The following is a 16,960-nucleotide window of genomic DNA, read 5'->3' as shown; positions in this document are numbered from 1 at the left end:
CCTGTGTGAAGTGTCCCATACAATCCAATGCAAGACAACGCGTGTTGACGTTCCGAAATTTCATTTTCAAAACGCACTTTGGATGTGTGCTGACTGCTTTAAAGCAAAACAAGAAACGTTCCATGGTCCTCGTGGTCCCGTTCCAATGCCGCGGCGTTATTGCTTTATTTTCCCGCTAAAAGTTCCCGTGTCGCCGGGTGGCCAAACACACCACAGCTCCCGCCGAGCGCGCTGGAGTTCTGGTGCTATTTTTAAACGGCGCGCCGGAAAATGCAACTGCAACACGCGAACGAGTGAGTGGTTTGTGTTTATGGCGTCGAGTCAGGCCCCGACGGACGGTCGGTCGGCAGGTCGTGGCGCGGTGGCGGAAGTTTTTATGAGTGACCTACATTTCGGCGTCGACTAGTGAGAAAAAGGCGAGGGGCGGAAGTGGTATGCGTGTGCCGTTCCCGAGACTTCCAAATTTTCGAACGAATTTCCACTTCTGCTTCCTAGTTCCAGTTTGTAGTTTGTGACTCACGCTGAAATCAAAATATTGCCCTACTCACCTCACATCTGACCGATTACCCATCAGTAGCCGCAGCACACAGCATGGGGCAGAGACGCCCCAACATTAATAGACATACCGCGTGGCGCTCTGCCTGTGCGAGATGATGATCGTTTCGGGGTGGTTTGAGTCTCCGTCTGCGCTTTTGGCACGCCAGAAATCGATAGTGCACATGTGTGCCAATGACGACGACTACGGCGACGGCGACGATGATTCCGGATTCCGGTGGTGGTCCCGGGATCAACCGATAGCGAAAGCGCGGCTTTGATGACTCTCGGCTCTCGGCTGTGTGGCACCTGACGGGAATGCTCAATTGTTGCCGTGGTGCCAGGTTTGATGCAATTAGACGCGGATGCACTCACGTGTAGTGGCCACCATCACCACCACCACGGTGTGAAAGAGAGGGAGATAGTACCCCGGAAACACTTTCTCCGCGCGGACACAACACAGTACATTGATCGGCAATGTCGGAACTTTTCACATTTCCGAGCGTTGGTGCTGCTGCGCTCTGGGATTCGCTAGATGATTGAAGCAGCCGTTGAATTTTCAGACCGCGGTTTTTCGACCATTTTCTATGAAGGCTTCAGCAACTGAGATCTTTGTGTTTAATGGCACTCGATTGACGTTACACAAAAAGAAGCTACGCTGTCAGTGTCAACTATGATTTGTGCCGAATAAGCATAGTATTTTTCTATCTTTCTTTCGCATGGCCTGCTTTTCAAAAAAGCCGTGGATGACAAACTGTCATCCGTCATCATGTCGGTTTTAGTACAGCGATTCTTATGTTGGCGCAGAACACACAATTGAATACAAACTGGAGGGCCACACGAAGCGAAAATAAACGATGTGACATTATTCTGTAACGTCAAATCGTTTATAAGTTCGCGAATTCATATACGATTTGACATAAGCGGGATCGATTTGACATTTTTACGCTCGGATTTACGGTTCGTCTGGTCCTCCAGAAATACATTCATTAATAAGAAAAGTGCAACTCTCTCAATCCGCCCATTCAAACGTTTACGATTTTCGACATCTACTACTGTGCCCAAAAAATAACCGGGTCCAGTTTTCTTCGATTATCGTAGTGTGGTGCATCATGAATTCCTTCCAAATGATGCTGTGCTTCAAAAACGACCGGATTTGTGGACAGACAATTATTGGTTCAAGTTCCTCGTGATGTTTTTGTATCACATTTTGGTGATCATTTCTTGATCATTTCGAAGCGAACTCGACCCATATCGTTCCGTAATTACCGTATTCGCCTGTACGTTCGTTAGCACTATGTTACTTCTGGGCATTCGGTAAACTCAAGAGGCCCCTCCGTGGACATCTCTGACAGTCAATAGTTGAGATAGAAGTCGAAACGAAGCATGATTCGAAGGCTTTCCCAAAAAAAGGTTAAACCTTAATACTTAAGGGTAACGGCATAGATTTAGAAGAATAAATGTAGCGACGAATAAATGAGAGCTCGGGAATTTTTAGCCGAGTGATGCCACAATCAGAAACCGAATCCATCTTGTTAGGTGCGTATTAGTGCTCGGCGCAGTAGATCCCTCACGTGATGGAGGCCGCGCCGGGCACACGTGTGCCGTTACGCGTCACATGTGCACACGCTGAAAAAGAAACAAACGCTTTCCGTTTTCAGCTATCACAGAGTCACCTCACCGAAGGTCCTCGACCCGTGGGAACGGAAAGTGTGCCCTGAGGGTGGGTGCGTGGCCGTGCAATGTGTTTTATGATGACGGCCCCTCAACTTTATTGCCCTAGACTTCGACGCTTCCGGTACTAATCTTCTCGAGGGTATTTAGCAAAAAACGATGACACTTCACAGCGAGAACAACGAACTCGTCCTGGTTCTCGCCCTCGTTCGTGTGCCGTATGTGAGGTGAGGTGGCGAATCTGCTTATGTATTCTGGGTCAGTTTGAAAATAAAACCCTCGGCGGCGAATAATCAATATCACTGCCGCCACCGCCCACCGGGATGGGGGATGCGGTGTTCGATGATACGCCGCGTGCCAGTGATATGAGAGAGCGAGCGAGCCAACGAATGGCCGACAGGCTTGCTGTTTACGAGGAATTATGATTGTTTGCACATTTCAAGGTCGTTGACCGCGGCCATCGGGGCGCCACCATCCCGCGCGCGTCGCGTTGCGTGACCGTGGGCAATAAAAGTGTGTTGATTTGTGACATCTCCGGTGTTCTCCCCGGTGACGCCACCATTAATCCTACACATTTACAATACGGTTCACGTTTATCGACCCGAAGGGGCAACCCTATTAATAGGTCCCTTATCGAGCATTCGATTTTGAATTCACGATTTAAAAAAGGTTTAATTGTTTGTCTTTCTTTCTCTTTCTCGGTTAGTGCAAACACGACAACCACGGGAACGATGCATTCGCTCCACTGCAGCATAATATCGGCACCGAAGAACCACCATCAGAAGCACCATCAGCAGCATCGGGAGCAGCTGAAGCTGAGGCCGCGCAAAAGTAGAGCACCGAAAGCACTCTTATTAATAGCAAAGCAGCAAAGGAAGCGGAAAACGGCGCACCGGTGGCAGCAGCAACAACGGAGACGTTTCTTCGGCGATCATCAACAACGGCGGACAACAACATTCGGCGGGCGGGCATCGTTCCTCCGGCGGCATCATCCTCATCGTCTGTATCGTCGGGGAACGATCGGCACACGCCGCTGCCAAGTCAACGACCCGGAGCATTGGGCCGAGTGAGAAATGTGGGCCGTCGTGGCCATCATCGCGTCGTGTGTGTGTGCTCTCTCTCGCGGTCAGTGAAAAGTGAAAACGCGCAGAAGGCAAAAAAAAATTTAGGTGCCTTGCATCCGTGGCCACCTCACCTCAAGAACATTAAATAACGGGGAGAGTGTCCGTGCCGAGGGAATGCAAGTTTATCGAACAAAAGAAAGGCACATACGCAAACAAAACATACCGAGTATTAGCAGCAGCAGCGGCCGTGATTAGGGAATTCTGCTAAGAGTATCGGAAGGATGGCCACGCCGAACTATAAGGAGCTGAAGCTGCAGTCGCCGGCCGGTGCCGAGCCGTTCCTGTACAACTGGCCGTTCTCGATCGGTACCGGGCACGATTCCGGGATCGAGCTGATCGAGAACGTGCGCTGGGTGTGCGAGGACATGCCGGAGATCAAGTCGGCGATCGAGGAGATCGATCTCAACAAGCTGGACACGGGCGATTACGACGCGATGAAGAATCTGTGCGATCGCTTCAATCGTGCGATCGACAGCGTGGCCGCACTGGTAAGTGTTTCTCTGCTGGAGGCCAATAGGGGTCTTACTAATAAACCGCTGTGCTTGCAGGAAAAGGGAACATCACTGTCGGCCCAAAGGTTTACGTACCCGTCGCGGGGCCTCCTGAAGCACATCATCCAGCAGGTGTACAACCAGGCGGTGGTGGAACCGGAGAAGCTCAACCAGTACGAGCCGTTCTCGCCCGAAGTGTACGGCGAAACGTCGTTCGATCTGATCTGCCAGATGATCGATCAGGTGAAGATCAGCGCGGACGATGTGTTCGTCGACCTCGGCTCGGGTGTGGGGCAGGTCGTGCTCCAGATGGCCGCTTCGACGCCGGTGAAGGTGTGCTTCGGCATCGAGAAGGCGGACGTGCCGTCCAAGTACGCCGAGGGCATGAACACGACGTTCAAGCTGTGGATGCGGTGGTTCGGCAAGAAGTACGGCGACTACGAGCTGATCAAGGGCGACTTTCTGGCGGACGAGTACCGGGAGAAGATAACGGCGGCCACGATCGTGTTTGTGAACAACTTTGCGTTCGGCCCGAACGTGGACCACCAGCTGAAGGAACGGTTCGCCGACCTGAAGGATGGAGCGCGGATCGTGTCGTCGAAGAGCTTCTGTCCGCTGAACTTTCGCATCACCGACCGCAATCTGAGCGACATCGGGACGATCATGCACGTGAGCGAGATGAGCCCGTTGCGGGGCTCGGTGTCGTGGACGGGCAAACCGGTGTCGTACTATCTGCACATCATCGATCGCACCAAACTGGAGCGGTACTTCCAGCGGCTCAAAACGAAGGGCACCGATGATGGCACGGGCAGTGGCGTGACCGGCAGTGGTGGCAGTGGCTCTCAGTCGACGCGCGCTTCACGATCACGCAAGGAGAACGCCAGCAGCCAGCAGAAAGCACTGGCCGCCATGAACGATGACAGCACGTCCGATAGCGATGCAGATGGCGGTATGGTGGTGTCGTCGGCGACCGGCGCACGGAAGCTGTGGGCCGACTGGAACAGCAGCAAGGACGGCAAGACGAGCCCGTCGGAGGAGGAGAACAACAACAATAGCAACAATTCGCCCGTTCTGCGCAACGGCCGGATACCGGTGGGGACGAAGAAGCGACGCAAGATAACGCGCACCAAGGCGACGGTCAAAAAGTCGGAACTGGGAGCCGCCGCTGCCGCGATGCTGGCGCCGAGTGCCGCCGCAGCGATGGCACTGTCCATGGGTGCCGTGTCAGGGCCTCCGGGACCCGGTGGTAAGAAGCGAGGACGGGTCAAGAAGGGGGGACGCCAGCGGCGACCGCTCAACATTGCCGGGCTGGATCTGCTGCACAACGAAACGCTACTGAGCACGTCGGAGCAGATGATCGGCAAGCGGCTTCCACCGGCGCGGGGCTGCGTGGATCAGCTGCTGACTTCGCTCGCGGGTGATATGCAGCACAGCGAGCTGGACATTCCCGATGCGCCGTCCGAGACACCGTACGCGCTGCAGATACTGCTGGACCTGTACAAGTAAGTCACGACGACGGCGACGACGACGACGGTTGTCATATTTTGACTTTTCTCTTCTCCCCTTTGCAGATCACAGTTTATGCGGGCGATCGATGCGATGCGCAAGCCGTCCTACAGAGACAACGTGCAGCAGCAGATCGAGCGTGAAAGGGAGCGCAACCAGTGGCTACTGAACCGGGCCGGCCAGCTGGAGAAGCAGATCAAGGTGCTGATCGATGACAGTGTGGCTCTGCTGAAGGCGCGCATGAACGAACTGGGCATCAGCACGACGAGCCAGAATGATCTGCTGTGCAAAGCGAAGGAGATCGTCGGGCGGCACAAGGAGCTGCAGGTGATGGCGGCCAAGCTGCAGAACCAGGTGAACGTCATGGAGCAGGAACAGAAGCGGCTGGTGGTGCAGCACGTGTCCAAGCTGACGGAGCAACAGCAGCAGCAGCAGCAGCAGCAGCAGCAGTACAGCACCATCATCAAGGCCGAGGACGTGGAACTGACGCCGTCGAGCTCGAGCGAGCTGGTGCTGAAAGCGATCGCCAACACGTTGGCGCAGCGCAAGAAGCTGAACGCGCAGGTTTCCAACCTCGAGAACGAGCTGAATCTGATCGAGAAACTGACCGACGAACGGAAAGTTACGATGGCCGTCGGAGGGCCAGCGGCAACCTCCAACACGGCCACCATCATAACCGTTGCCCGCGCCACGGAAGTTCGCGATCGAGGAGGAGTGGTTGATGTTCATCTGCTCAGCTCGGCGGCGACGGCCCATCCGCCACGCGATCAACCCCTGATCGATGGGATGAAGGCAGGCGGCGATGCATACGCTCCGGCTTCTGCTGCGCCACGTGGCCCACCGGGAACCCTTGGTCCGCACCAGCATCATCCTCATCATTCGCAGCAAAGCCAGGGTGTACCCCCGGGTGTGACGATCGCCGTTGGCGGCCCCCCAGCGAGACAGGCAGGTTCCGGTGGTTCCAGCTCGTCGAACCGTGGCTCGCAGCGGAAATCGCGCGAACACCGGACACGCTCGCAAGAGTGGCCCGAAATTCCGGACATTGGCAAGATCGAGGAGAACAATCCGGAGATATTGGCCCAAAAGATTCTCGAAACGGGCCGGCAGATCGAGGCGGGCAAACTGTTGGCGGCTGGCAAGCACGCCTCCTCGGCTAAGGATCACCGTGGTGCCGGCGGGGACGTTGGAAAGCAGCATGCGCCGTCGGGTGCGGCGGCGGTGGTCGTTACTCTTGGTCCTCAGCCGACCGTAGCCGCCCAGCAACAGCAGCTGCAGCAGCAACAGCAGTTCCATCATCCACCAGATGCCGCCCTTATGCCAGCGCCCGTTTCGACCATCAATAAGGTCCACCACCATCCGCGCGGGGCCAGCGGTGGGTCTTCCGGGGTGCCGTTGACTCCACAAACCGGATCACAACTTCCGAAATGCTACGTACCTGGGCCGGATCCGCACGGACAACGTTCAGCGGCGGCGGCAACATCGACGGCAGAGGCCGGTGGTGGCCGCGGAAGTGGAAAGATGCACGATTCGCACAAGGTGGTCAACTTTGAGGATCGCCTGAAGAGCATCATCACCTCCGTGCTGCAAGGATCGCCGAAAACGAGCTCAACCGCTTCACCCGGATCGTCGAGTAGTGCTGCCAGTGTTCCGGTCGCATCGGCCGGTTCTGCGCCACCAGCATCGCACCGTCAAGCGATGCTGGTCGAACCGCACTCCGGTGGGTCACCGTTGAAATCGGGATACGGTGTGGCTCCCGGTGCTGGCAAGACGACAGTTTACCTGCAATCGTCACCCGGTGTCGTTGCTAGTTCGCATCATCCGCATGCGGCGATGGTCGTTGCTCACGACATGTCGGCACGATCGGCCGGAGTTCCCAGCCCAACGGCACACCATCCTCAGCAACATCTTATGCACCATCAGCAGCAGCAGCAGCTACTTCATCATAACCCGCACGCATTACACCATCAACAACAGCACGGCGGCGCAATGCTGAATGTAATTACGAGTGGTCAGCATCATCATAGCCTCAACCCCGTTACGACCTCTTCGCCCGTGCCAACGGCATCGTCTCCGTACAAGATGCACCCCACCAATGCCTCGACGAAGATCTCACCGAGCAAGTACCAACACTATCCGAAGGGAGGGACGGCTGTCCCACAGCAGCAGCAGCAGCAGCAGCACCCAGGCATCCCGAGTCATCACTCGCCGGGTGGGGCCGCCATCAGCACCCATCAGCAAATCTTGCAGCAGCAACAGGAACGGGAACGCATCGATCGAGAGCGATCGGTCGCTTTGCTGTACGCAACGCACGGTGGAGCAGCGCACGGTGCAGACCACCCGATGCATCACCATCACCATCACCGTGGCCCACCAATGGCCGGAGCCGAGGGTAAGATGGAGTTTAAGGCACCGGAAAACTTCCGCTTCGATCCACGCGCCAACCCGGCACCGATCGATGCAACGGTGGCGACGGTGGCGTCCTCGGGAGGCGGGCTCCAAAGTCACTCGCGCAGTTCGTCCACCAACTCGCTCGACAGTCTTCCGATGGACTACGGGCCACCGGCCACGGGTGGGTCCGGTGGTCGTTATCACCACCTCGGCGGCGGCGGTGGCGGTCAACAGCAACCGATACCACTGGTGACGCACTCCCCCGGCCATGGTTCGTCGTCATCTTCGTCGTCTTCCTCGCAGCAGCATCTGTTGCAGCAGCAGCAGCAGCACCCGCAACACGCCGGTGGCCACGGAGGAAACAACTCTCGGCCCGGTTCGACTTCCTCGCAGCCCGACTACACGCAGGTTTCGCCGGCCAAGATGGCTCTCCGGAGGCATCTGTCCCAGGAGAAACTTACGCACCCTTCGGCGGCCGGCGGTGGACCATCGGCGGCAGGTCACGGTGGCACGGCGAAGACGATCGGTGATCTGGTGAACGGGGAGATCGAACGTACGCTGGAGATCTCGAACCAGTCGATCATCAACGCAGCCATCAACATGTCCGCGCACCCCCCTCCAGCGGTGACGGGCGGTGGCGCGGCCGTTGCGGCACACAACACGGTCATCAACACGAACGTGCAGCGTCCGGAGCGGGTCAGCATCCGGTTGCTGGAGGATGGGGCCGGTCAGTCGGTGGTCGGACCACCGAGTGCCTACAGTCCCATCTCGCGGCCGGGCAGTGTCGGGGAGCAGAGCAAATCGCCGATCCATCATCTGCACGGTGGTGGTCAGGTGGTTGCCCCGCAACCGCAAGGGTACAGCCCGAAAGTGATCGGTGCGAAGGGAGGAACCGTTCCGGGTGCAACCGTATCGCCCCGATCGATGGCCACCACCGCACAGCAACAACAGCAACAGCAACAATACTCACCAGTTCCTCCGTCCGGTGGGAGTGCTGGCCCCGGTTATCAGCAACAGCAGACGTTGGGCTCCGGACGGCATGAGCCGCTCCCGTACATGGCGCTGCCCCGTGCCGACATGAAACCCTACCTGGAGTCGTACTTTAGCGATGAGCAGAAGCGGCAACAGCAGCTCCACCAGCAGCAGCAGCAGCACCATCTGCAGCACCCGATTCAGTCGCCATCGCCATCGTCGTTATCGTCTTCCCACAGTGCCCATCACCAGCAGCAGCAGCAGCAGCACGGCATTATGCACCGTGGCGGCGGTCCGGGACACCCCGGGGTGGTGGATCTGCACCATCGAGGCTCGGCCGTGGTGATTGAGCCGGCGTCCGGTATGATGGCACGATCGCGTGACATGCTGCTCATGGACGAGGGCCGCATGGTGGATCGCCTCAATGGGGGACCCCCTCTGGAAGGTAACGCCGCGGTGGTAGCAGGTCCTTCGGCTAGGGTGTCTGAAGTTCCGCTTTTTTTTTGTAGGACTTGCAGCGTCATTGCAAGCGCGCGTCATTGCCACGCTAAAGATCAAGGAAGAGGACGAAGAGCGCAACCGGCGCGATTTGGTGGGAACGGCCATCCACCATCACCATCACGGTAACTCCGTGAACCTTAGCAGCAGCAGTAGCAGCAACAACAGTAGCAATATCCACGGTGGAAGTGGTGGCCTTCAGATAGTACAAACCGCACACATTAAGTCTGAAAGTGAGTGGCGCTGTGGATGCCGGGAGTTGCGACAAGATCGGGTTTAATTTAATATCACGGTTTGCTTTCTTCCTACAGAATACGCCTCATCATCATCATCTTGCTCCTCATCATCAACCTCTTCGCAATCGTCCTCTTCGTCGATGGCCCTGAAGCGAACGTCACCGATCATCGAACATCCGGCCGGCACTCGGCCACCGAAGATGCTCTACACGACCTCTGCGTCGTCGTCGTCGGTGGCATCGTCGGCGCCGGTGGCCACTAGCGAAGCGATGCTCATCCACAGCAACGCACAGGCGACGGAATTGCACCACCACCATCGGGGGGGTACCGTTTCCGGGCCGCCGAATGTCGCAGCCACCGGTGCTGGGCCACCACCGGTTAGTGGTGGTGGTCGCACCAGCGGGCTACTGGTTGCTCCGCCGATGGTGATGAGTCCGGAAATCAATTCCCTCTCGGTCGACGACGATGGTCGGCGCCATCTGCATCATCCGCTGCACCAGCAGCACCACCACAACCACCACCAGCTGCAGCAGCAGCAGCAGCAGCACCACCATCATCAGCTGCACTTGCGGCAACACCAACACTCGCGGAATGACGTTGACGGTAAGCGTTTTGGATCGGAATTGTTGCCTTTTCCCTGAGAAAAACCGCTTTTGTTTTGTTTTTGTTTCGTTGATGGTGGAAGTTCTGGTTTATTTTTCCTTTTCGTGTACCCCTTTTTTAAGTTTCGTACCCAATGGCAATGGCGCTTTTCCTAGTACTATCCTGCTGCCCTGCCGACTAACGGAGGGTGGTTTCGAGAGTTCATTTTCATGCTTTTTAATTTGTTGTCTAGTTTGTGTCGAATGTTGAATTCCTAACGCTTAGAGAGTGCGATTGGTTCCCCGTCTGTCTACTGGTCTCCTGGTTAATGCTTTTCCGTTTGTTTTGAGCTTGCCTTTCTACTTTCAGTTGTGTGCCGTGTACTGACTGTTTGTTTCCCCGTTTCCTTTTTGTGTGTAGCTGTAGCTTTTTCCATCGTCCGTTTCCTTCTAAACGAATGTGCTAATCTTCATTTTCATGGCTTATGTGTTTGAGCTACATTTGAAATATGATTTGTCGGCCATGAACCCACGAAAAGACGGGCCGGGAAAGAGTGGCTCAGAGGAATGCTTAAACCGCCATGAGTTTTGATTGTCGTAACCCAGGGTTGCTTTGATGAAGTGCGCTGCTAAGCACAATGCCGCGACCGAGCTGTCAGCTTGCTATCGTTGCGTTTGTTTAGTATAGTACAGTGCATAAACAATATCATTTTTCTTCCGTTTCCTTCCATCACGCGCTCTCCAACAGGAACAGCTACTGTCATTAGTGCTACCTATTATCGATAGCTAGGGGTCAAAGCCACGGGCTGTGCAGGCTTCCGCAAACCAGCCGTGAAGAAGTATCAGGTACCGTGCGTGGTGTGTCCGTGTGCGTGCGAGCAATTCATCTCACCCTCCGCTTGCTTGATGTGAGCTTTCATGTAACGCATTGCGTTCGTTTTTCTAATCACAGAAAAATCACGCACGAAAATCACGCAAAACCCAACCGCGGTTGGTTAGAACTCCGCCGTCCATTCGGTCCAGCGCACTCTCACTCTCGGCCCTAGAGGACCATGGACCACCAAGCTGCATAGGATTGCATTTCTCTGAGCCCACCAAATCTGTGTTTCTTACGTTTCTTTCAGTGCAGTTTGAGTTTCCCTTTCGAACATTCATTGTGTCGCACCGTACATTGTGCTTGATGAACCGTCTCGGTTGCATCTAGTAACCTACGTGAAGACATGATTCAAGATAGAGTTTCAATCGTCAATTCTTTTAGCACATATTTTTCGCAAAATAAAGTAGCGATTTCCTGGGACTTCGATGGTCCTGGATCAAGGTTGATTGACTTGGTTAAATTATTTCGATTTATCACGATTTTTAACCACATCGGTGTTATAGCAGCGTGACCGATGAAATCTTACCATCCAAAATCTTCCGTCAATCTTGCGTTCATAGGTTGCTAGATGGGCTCGCGTCTTTTGGTGTTCTGCTTTAACCGCTGTCTTCTTGCTTCCAGTAGTATTTGTCACAAATTAGATCACTTGTTAATAAATTGTTTAATTTGCACCGTTTACAAGAGTTTGTTCCGATGTAGCGTATAATAAAATGTTTGCTGGTCTACACTTACCATTTACGGCTTCAATAGAGGATTATTGTCACATTCTGTTTCTCCGATACTGTTGTACAAAACTCGCGTGTCCTTCCATTATAGGCTCGTTCTCTCGTTCCTTGGTTCGCTTGGTTCCGGGTTCGCTATAGTCTCCTTCTTCCGGGGTTGGCTCGTCAGTAATTTCGTTATGTCGTCTGCGTGCGGTATGCTAGCATAGGCCACCCCATGATCTTCGTACTCGCCAAGCACATGCGCGCTCGTGTGTGTCGTTTGAGGACAATAAATCGCTATGCTGCTTTGGATTCGCATTGGTAGGGTTCGCTGTCTCCACTACCAGACTGCTGAGTTCGATGAGGTGCAGAGAAGAAAGAACGGAAAATGTATAAACCATATTGCGTGTGTGTGTGTATATATGTTGGTCTTAGGGCACGGTACTAGCCGTCTGATCGCCACTGCTACTACTACTGTTACTTCTACTACTACCTCTACTACTTCTACCGCAACAACTTCAGCTACTTCCGTCAGCGGCGGCGGTGGTGGTGGTGATGGTAGTCTTTACTTCACTAGTACTGACAGTGCTTCGCCTAAAACTTCCAAAACTACCATCGGCATCCGGCCACCGGCGGCCAGAACCGTGGTGCCGAAACGCAAACCCCAAGAAGGAGAGGAGAGTGTCAGTAAACGGACGACTGCAACGTCCGATATGAGACCGTCGTCCGCCTGCTCGTCGGTGGTCGCTGATGGGAAGGCTAATAATACGACTAACGTAACTACCACTATCATATTCAACAGCGTGACCGGTACGATCGAATGCACCACGGAAGGTGCTTCGGGGACGGTCACGCCGGAGCCACTGGCCGCGGCCACCGTGTATAAAATTCTTAACTCGATCGAAGAACCACCCAACGCCGCACCCTCGTCAAAGATGGCGATCATGGTGGAAGCTGGTGGTGATGAGTGCCGAAGAAAGAGAACTAACGATTCGTCCGGTAGTAGTTTGCCGTTGGCGGTAGTACACGATCGAGAGGGATCAGGCTTCGGTGGTGTTGCTGCTGCTGAAGCTGAGGCTGCTGTTGCTACCGCTGCTCATCGAGCAGGCTCTAATGTGTTTCCAACAAGCTCATCGGGTTCCTTGGCAACGGCGGATGTTCAAATTATTACCGTTCCCGGAGGCTTGTATCACCGCCACCACGATCATCATCCTGGTTCGTTAGCAACGGATCCTTCCGCCGTGTGCAGCAAGGTGAATCGTGCGCGAAATGTAACGATGGCAGCCAATGTAACGGCTCAGTGTCAGCCACAGCAACCAGCACAACACCACCGTCATCCGCCCCACCAGCAGCTAGCACTGCAACAACTGCCTCATTCTGCCTTCCCTCAGCCACCGGCGTCGCCAGCAGCAACAATGATGAACGGCCACGAAACGGTCGTTCCGACTAGCGCCACGAGCACTTTCGGACCGCATCCTCCGTCGATCAGCCTTACTGCGAGTAACGGTCGCACCATCGGCGGTGATCCTTCCCCCAAATGATCGTCGGACCATGATCTGTTTGATCGTAATCGAAAAATGAAGTTAGAAACCGAAATATACTGCTGGTGTGCGCGCGCTCTCTACTTATGGCGACCTTCCTTCCTTCTGACACACCAACATGCGACCCCGGGACGACCATAAACCGACTGAAACTCCCACCGATTTTTATTATTTGCAAAACGAACGGGTGATCCACAATCCTCCCCCTTACTTCGGCACACAGGTAAGTTCCACTCTCCTTCTCTCTCACTCTTTCTTTCTCTTTCTCTCTCTCTCTGTTTGCCTACGATCATTAATGACAGCAACAAACATTCATCATAATCCCATTCGCCGCCGCCCGTTGTGGCTTTCGCTAGAACTTTCCTGGCTTTTCAAAGTGTAATTTTAGAAGCCGGAAAACCGGAAATTCAAATGACCACCACATAGGAACAAGGCTCACAACATTACCGCACACACACACACACACTTCATCTCATCATCATTTGGGCACATTTTCGCGCTAAATGGTGCAAGGATCGATCATACGACACGTGGGGGGCTTAAGCTTGTTTGGAGGGGAGACGTTAGGAAGCGTAACTCCATCGGTGGGTTCTCCACTCGAACGCTCGATTTTTCACGCACACATCACTCGGGTTCTCGGGAGTTATTGATTGTCCTGTGCCATAACAATAAATGATTGGCAATCACTTTTCGCTCTATGTTGTGTTTGATGTTTTTTGGCTTGGTGTTTTAGTTTGATGTGTTTCACATTGTTGATGGTCAATTATTTGTCTTTGTCATCAATGATTCAAATCATATGAAAAATCATCCATGGGAAAAGTATAAAGCTAAGAAATAGAAAATGTTTCCTATTCTATTTGTGTGTGTGTGTGTGTGTGTTGTACTGGGTAGTAAGAACGCGATCGGATCAGCAAGATCAGTTGAGGATCGGATAATGAGGATAGAAACTAGGCGACATACTCTTGTCAAGTGCAACAAGGCATTGGAACAAAAAACACAACGAAACCGCATAACAGATGCGAAGAAAACGCAATTAGCAGTTTGTGTAAATAATAGAAAATAAAAACAAAACCCGAAAAGTGATCGTTCGCTGGCGTTTGCTTTCCTAACTAATAAAAAAAAAAAAAATACACACACATCAAAATAAAAACAAATAAGATCGTGGATCGAGTTACGCTCATTGAACTCACAAAAACATCTTAACAAAACGGGCTATAATTACTTGAAGGTTTTTCTAGTGTTGTGTAATCTCCATCTCCTTTGACAATTTAACGCATTTGAGCTTTGGGTTTGACGAGGACAAGGCCGGCAGTGTAAATATAATAATCGTGTACCGATCCTGTAAAACAAATCGTGCGAAACAGAGAACAAATTTGGCATTAAAAATAACTCACAAGTAGGTGCGACGCGCCGTTATAACTTCATACTGGAACAGGGCAAGGATTACGCGCAGGAGCCGGACAATGAAACGAAATCAATGGAAATAAAATGTAAACTTAAATACACAATTGTAGAAAAATCCTTTGCTTAGGAGCTATACAGAAATATCAAGGCGTGCTCCAGTGTCTGTGTGCCAGGGACTGACTGCAACCGTTGCAGTGGGCCTCAAAACGGACCGCCCGCGGCGCAGGTTCTTCAAGGAGGTCGTCCAAACGTTGAAGCCGGAGTTGATGGTTCTTGTCGCCGCTTGCATGCTATTGTGGTTTATATGTCAAGATCGAGTTTTGTATCTTTAAAGATCTAATCTTAGTAACCATTTGGTCGTTATTCTTACGTTACACGTATGCATAATAGTCGGTGTTGTTGTTGTTGTGGTTGTGGTTTTCCATTTTTTCATTGTCTTACACATATTTAAACGCAACATGTTTTCACATTTCAGCTCGTATCATAATCAATTTGCTAGTACCCAGATAGAGTAGTTTGTAGTTCTGCGTAGTTCTGCTGTTGCTCTGCCTGGTGGTGGTGACGGTGTTTCTACTGTTATTGTTGTTGTTGTTAATTGTTGTGTTTTGCGTTGCCATTGACCACTTCCCGGTTGACCACTCTCCCAGCGTCATATGTTTCCGTGTTTTTGTGCTCACACACAACAGTACACACATAATTGCCCAACAAGCAAGGGATATGTGTTGCGTTTGACAGCTACCCTTGTTAGTTTTGGTTCAAACACTTTAAACGTTAACCGTTGTCACATCCTAGTAGACGTACCATCGTTTTGCGTTTTACATTGCTACAGGGAGCTTACAGTTCGTTTTTTTTTTGTTTCATTTCCATTTGCATTTACATTTTTCTTTTCATAACTCATTTTTTGTTGCAAAAACACAAACATAACGTGTGTTTCAACGCATTTGGCATCGGAATTAATTGGTTTTGTGCTTCCCTCAAACGACAACAGATGATGTGGTCGGTGACGACGAGTCGAGCTGGCACGATCGGGTCAGCTCCGGGTTCGATCGGCTGGTGGCTTTCGCTTCGACGGAGCTCGATAAAACGCGCCGCTCCAACGAGGATGCCCCACCATCGTCCACGAGCTGCACGACCTCCCCGGACAGTGGCATCAACCAGAGCGATCACAGCCGCACGTTCCTGTCGTCGTCCTCGTCGTCTTCGCAGCTCGATGTGCCACCGAGCAGTGCGAGCGCAGGCAGTACGGCCAGCAGCACCGGAAGCGGTAGCAGCAGCAGCATCATTAGCAGCCTAAGCGGCAGCGTTGGCTCGACGGCCGGTGGTGCCACACTTGGCAGTGGTGGCGGCGGCGGCGGTGCTGGGTTGATGATGAAGCACATGATTCCGATCATCAAATCTTCGCCAGCGGAACCGGTCGATAGTCCGCCACTGTCGGATGTGGGGTTACCGAGAACACCGAGCCCTTCGTCGAGCCCTCCGCTTCTGTTCAGCCAAGTGGCAGCTGCGGTCGGTGGCGTTGGTCAAACAACGATCGTACAACCCGCGCTACTGCATCCCGGGAGCGGTGCAAGTGGCCTAAATCCGGCCGCCACCAGCAATACCAACAGTTTAGGCATTCCGCTCAAGTACCAGCGTCAGTCAAAGTCCTCGTCGTCGTCGTCCGCCAAGCACTACAAGAAAAAGTTTCGCGAACGCAACTGGGAAGAGTACGAGGAAAGTTTGAGCGGTGGCCGGAACAGTGCCATCAGTGGCGGTGATGCGATGGATCAGACGGACTTTACCGATTCAGGGCACGCCGGCAGTGGTACCGGTGCTTCACATGTCCTGCAGCCATCGTCACTAGAGCCAGGCACGGCAGCACCACCAACACCAGTAACTTCCTCCACCGTAGCGGGCGATAGCAGCTCCCATCTTCACCACAAGCACAAATCGGCCAAATTTCGCCCGAAAGGCAAAGACTGGAACTGGGACGATGAGCACTCGAACGCATCGTCCAGTTCGGCCAGGGCGGCTGCTCGATCGGCCGGCAGCAGCACCACCACAACGACCTGATTTGCTGCTTGTGGTCAAAAGCTGCGAGACCTCATCATCAGGCCCCATTACACAGTGAAGGACACTTTTGATAGACTTCGATCGGATCGGTTTGATTTCCGTTTCGATTTTCCATCGGTGCTCGTGCGCTCGTAAATGCGTGTTTCTACTAGGAAATTCTGATTTTTATACTGCCCGTTTTAAGGCCAACGCTGACACCGCGAACTGATCGCGAGTTTGAGTTTAGAAAATGGCGGGAACGAAAGCATTAGTTTTTTTTTTAGATTATACGGTTACAACTATTTTGAAATGTTCTAAATCAATGTGACGCGCGCACGAACGGGACGGCGGGACGATCTACTGAGTAGATCGCCGCAACTGCGGTTGCCTAGGAAACGC

The 16,960-nt window shown here is 53.2% G+C and overlaps 1 protein-coding gene across 1 annotated transcript; it reads left to right on the top strand.

The window, feature by feature from the left end:
- Positions 1-3,553: 3,553 nt before the first annotated feature.
- LOC128275026 (histone-lysine N-methyltransferase, H3 lysine-79 specific) lies at positions 3,554-16,582 on the top strand. The gene is made up of 7 exons (XM_053013399.1): positions 3,554-3,820; positions 3,881-5,325; positions 5,395-6,046; positions 6,194-9,134; positions 9,199-9,420; positions 9,499-10,026; positions 15,519-16,582. Exons 1-7 carry the CDS (start codon positions 3,554-3,556, stop codon positions 16,580-16,582), a joined length of 7,119 nt encoding a protein of 2,372 aa, XP_052869359.1.
- Positions 16,583-16,960: the final 378 nt, after the last annotated feature.

Source organism: Anopheles cruzii, chromosome 3 (genome assembly GCF_943734635.1).
Source record: "Anopheles cruzii chromosome 3, idAnoCruzAS_RS32_06, whole genome shotgun sequence".
NCBI lineage: Eukaryota > Metazoa > Arthropoda > Insecta > Diptera > Culicidae > Anopheles > Anopheles cruzii.
This window is presented reverse-complemented; position numbering and strand designations above follow the sequence as displayed.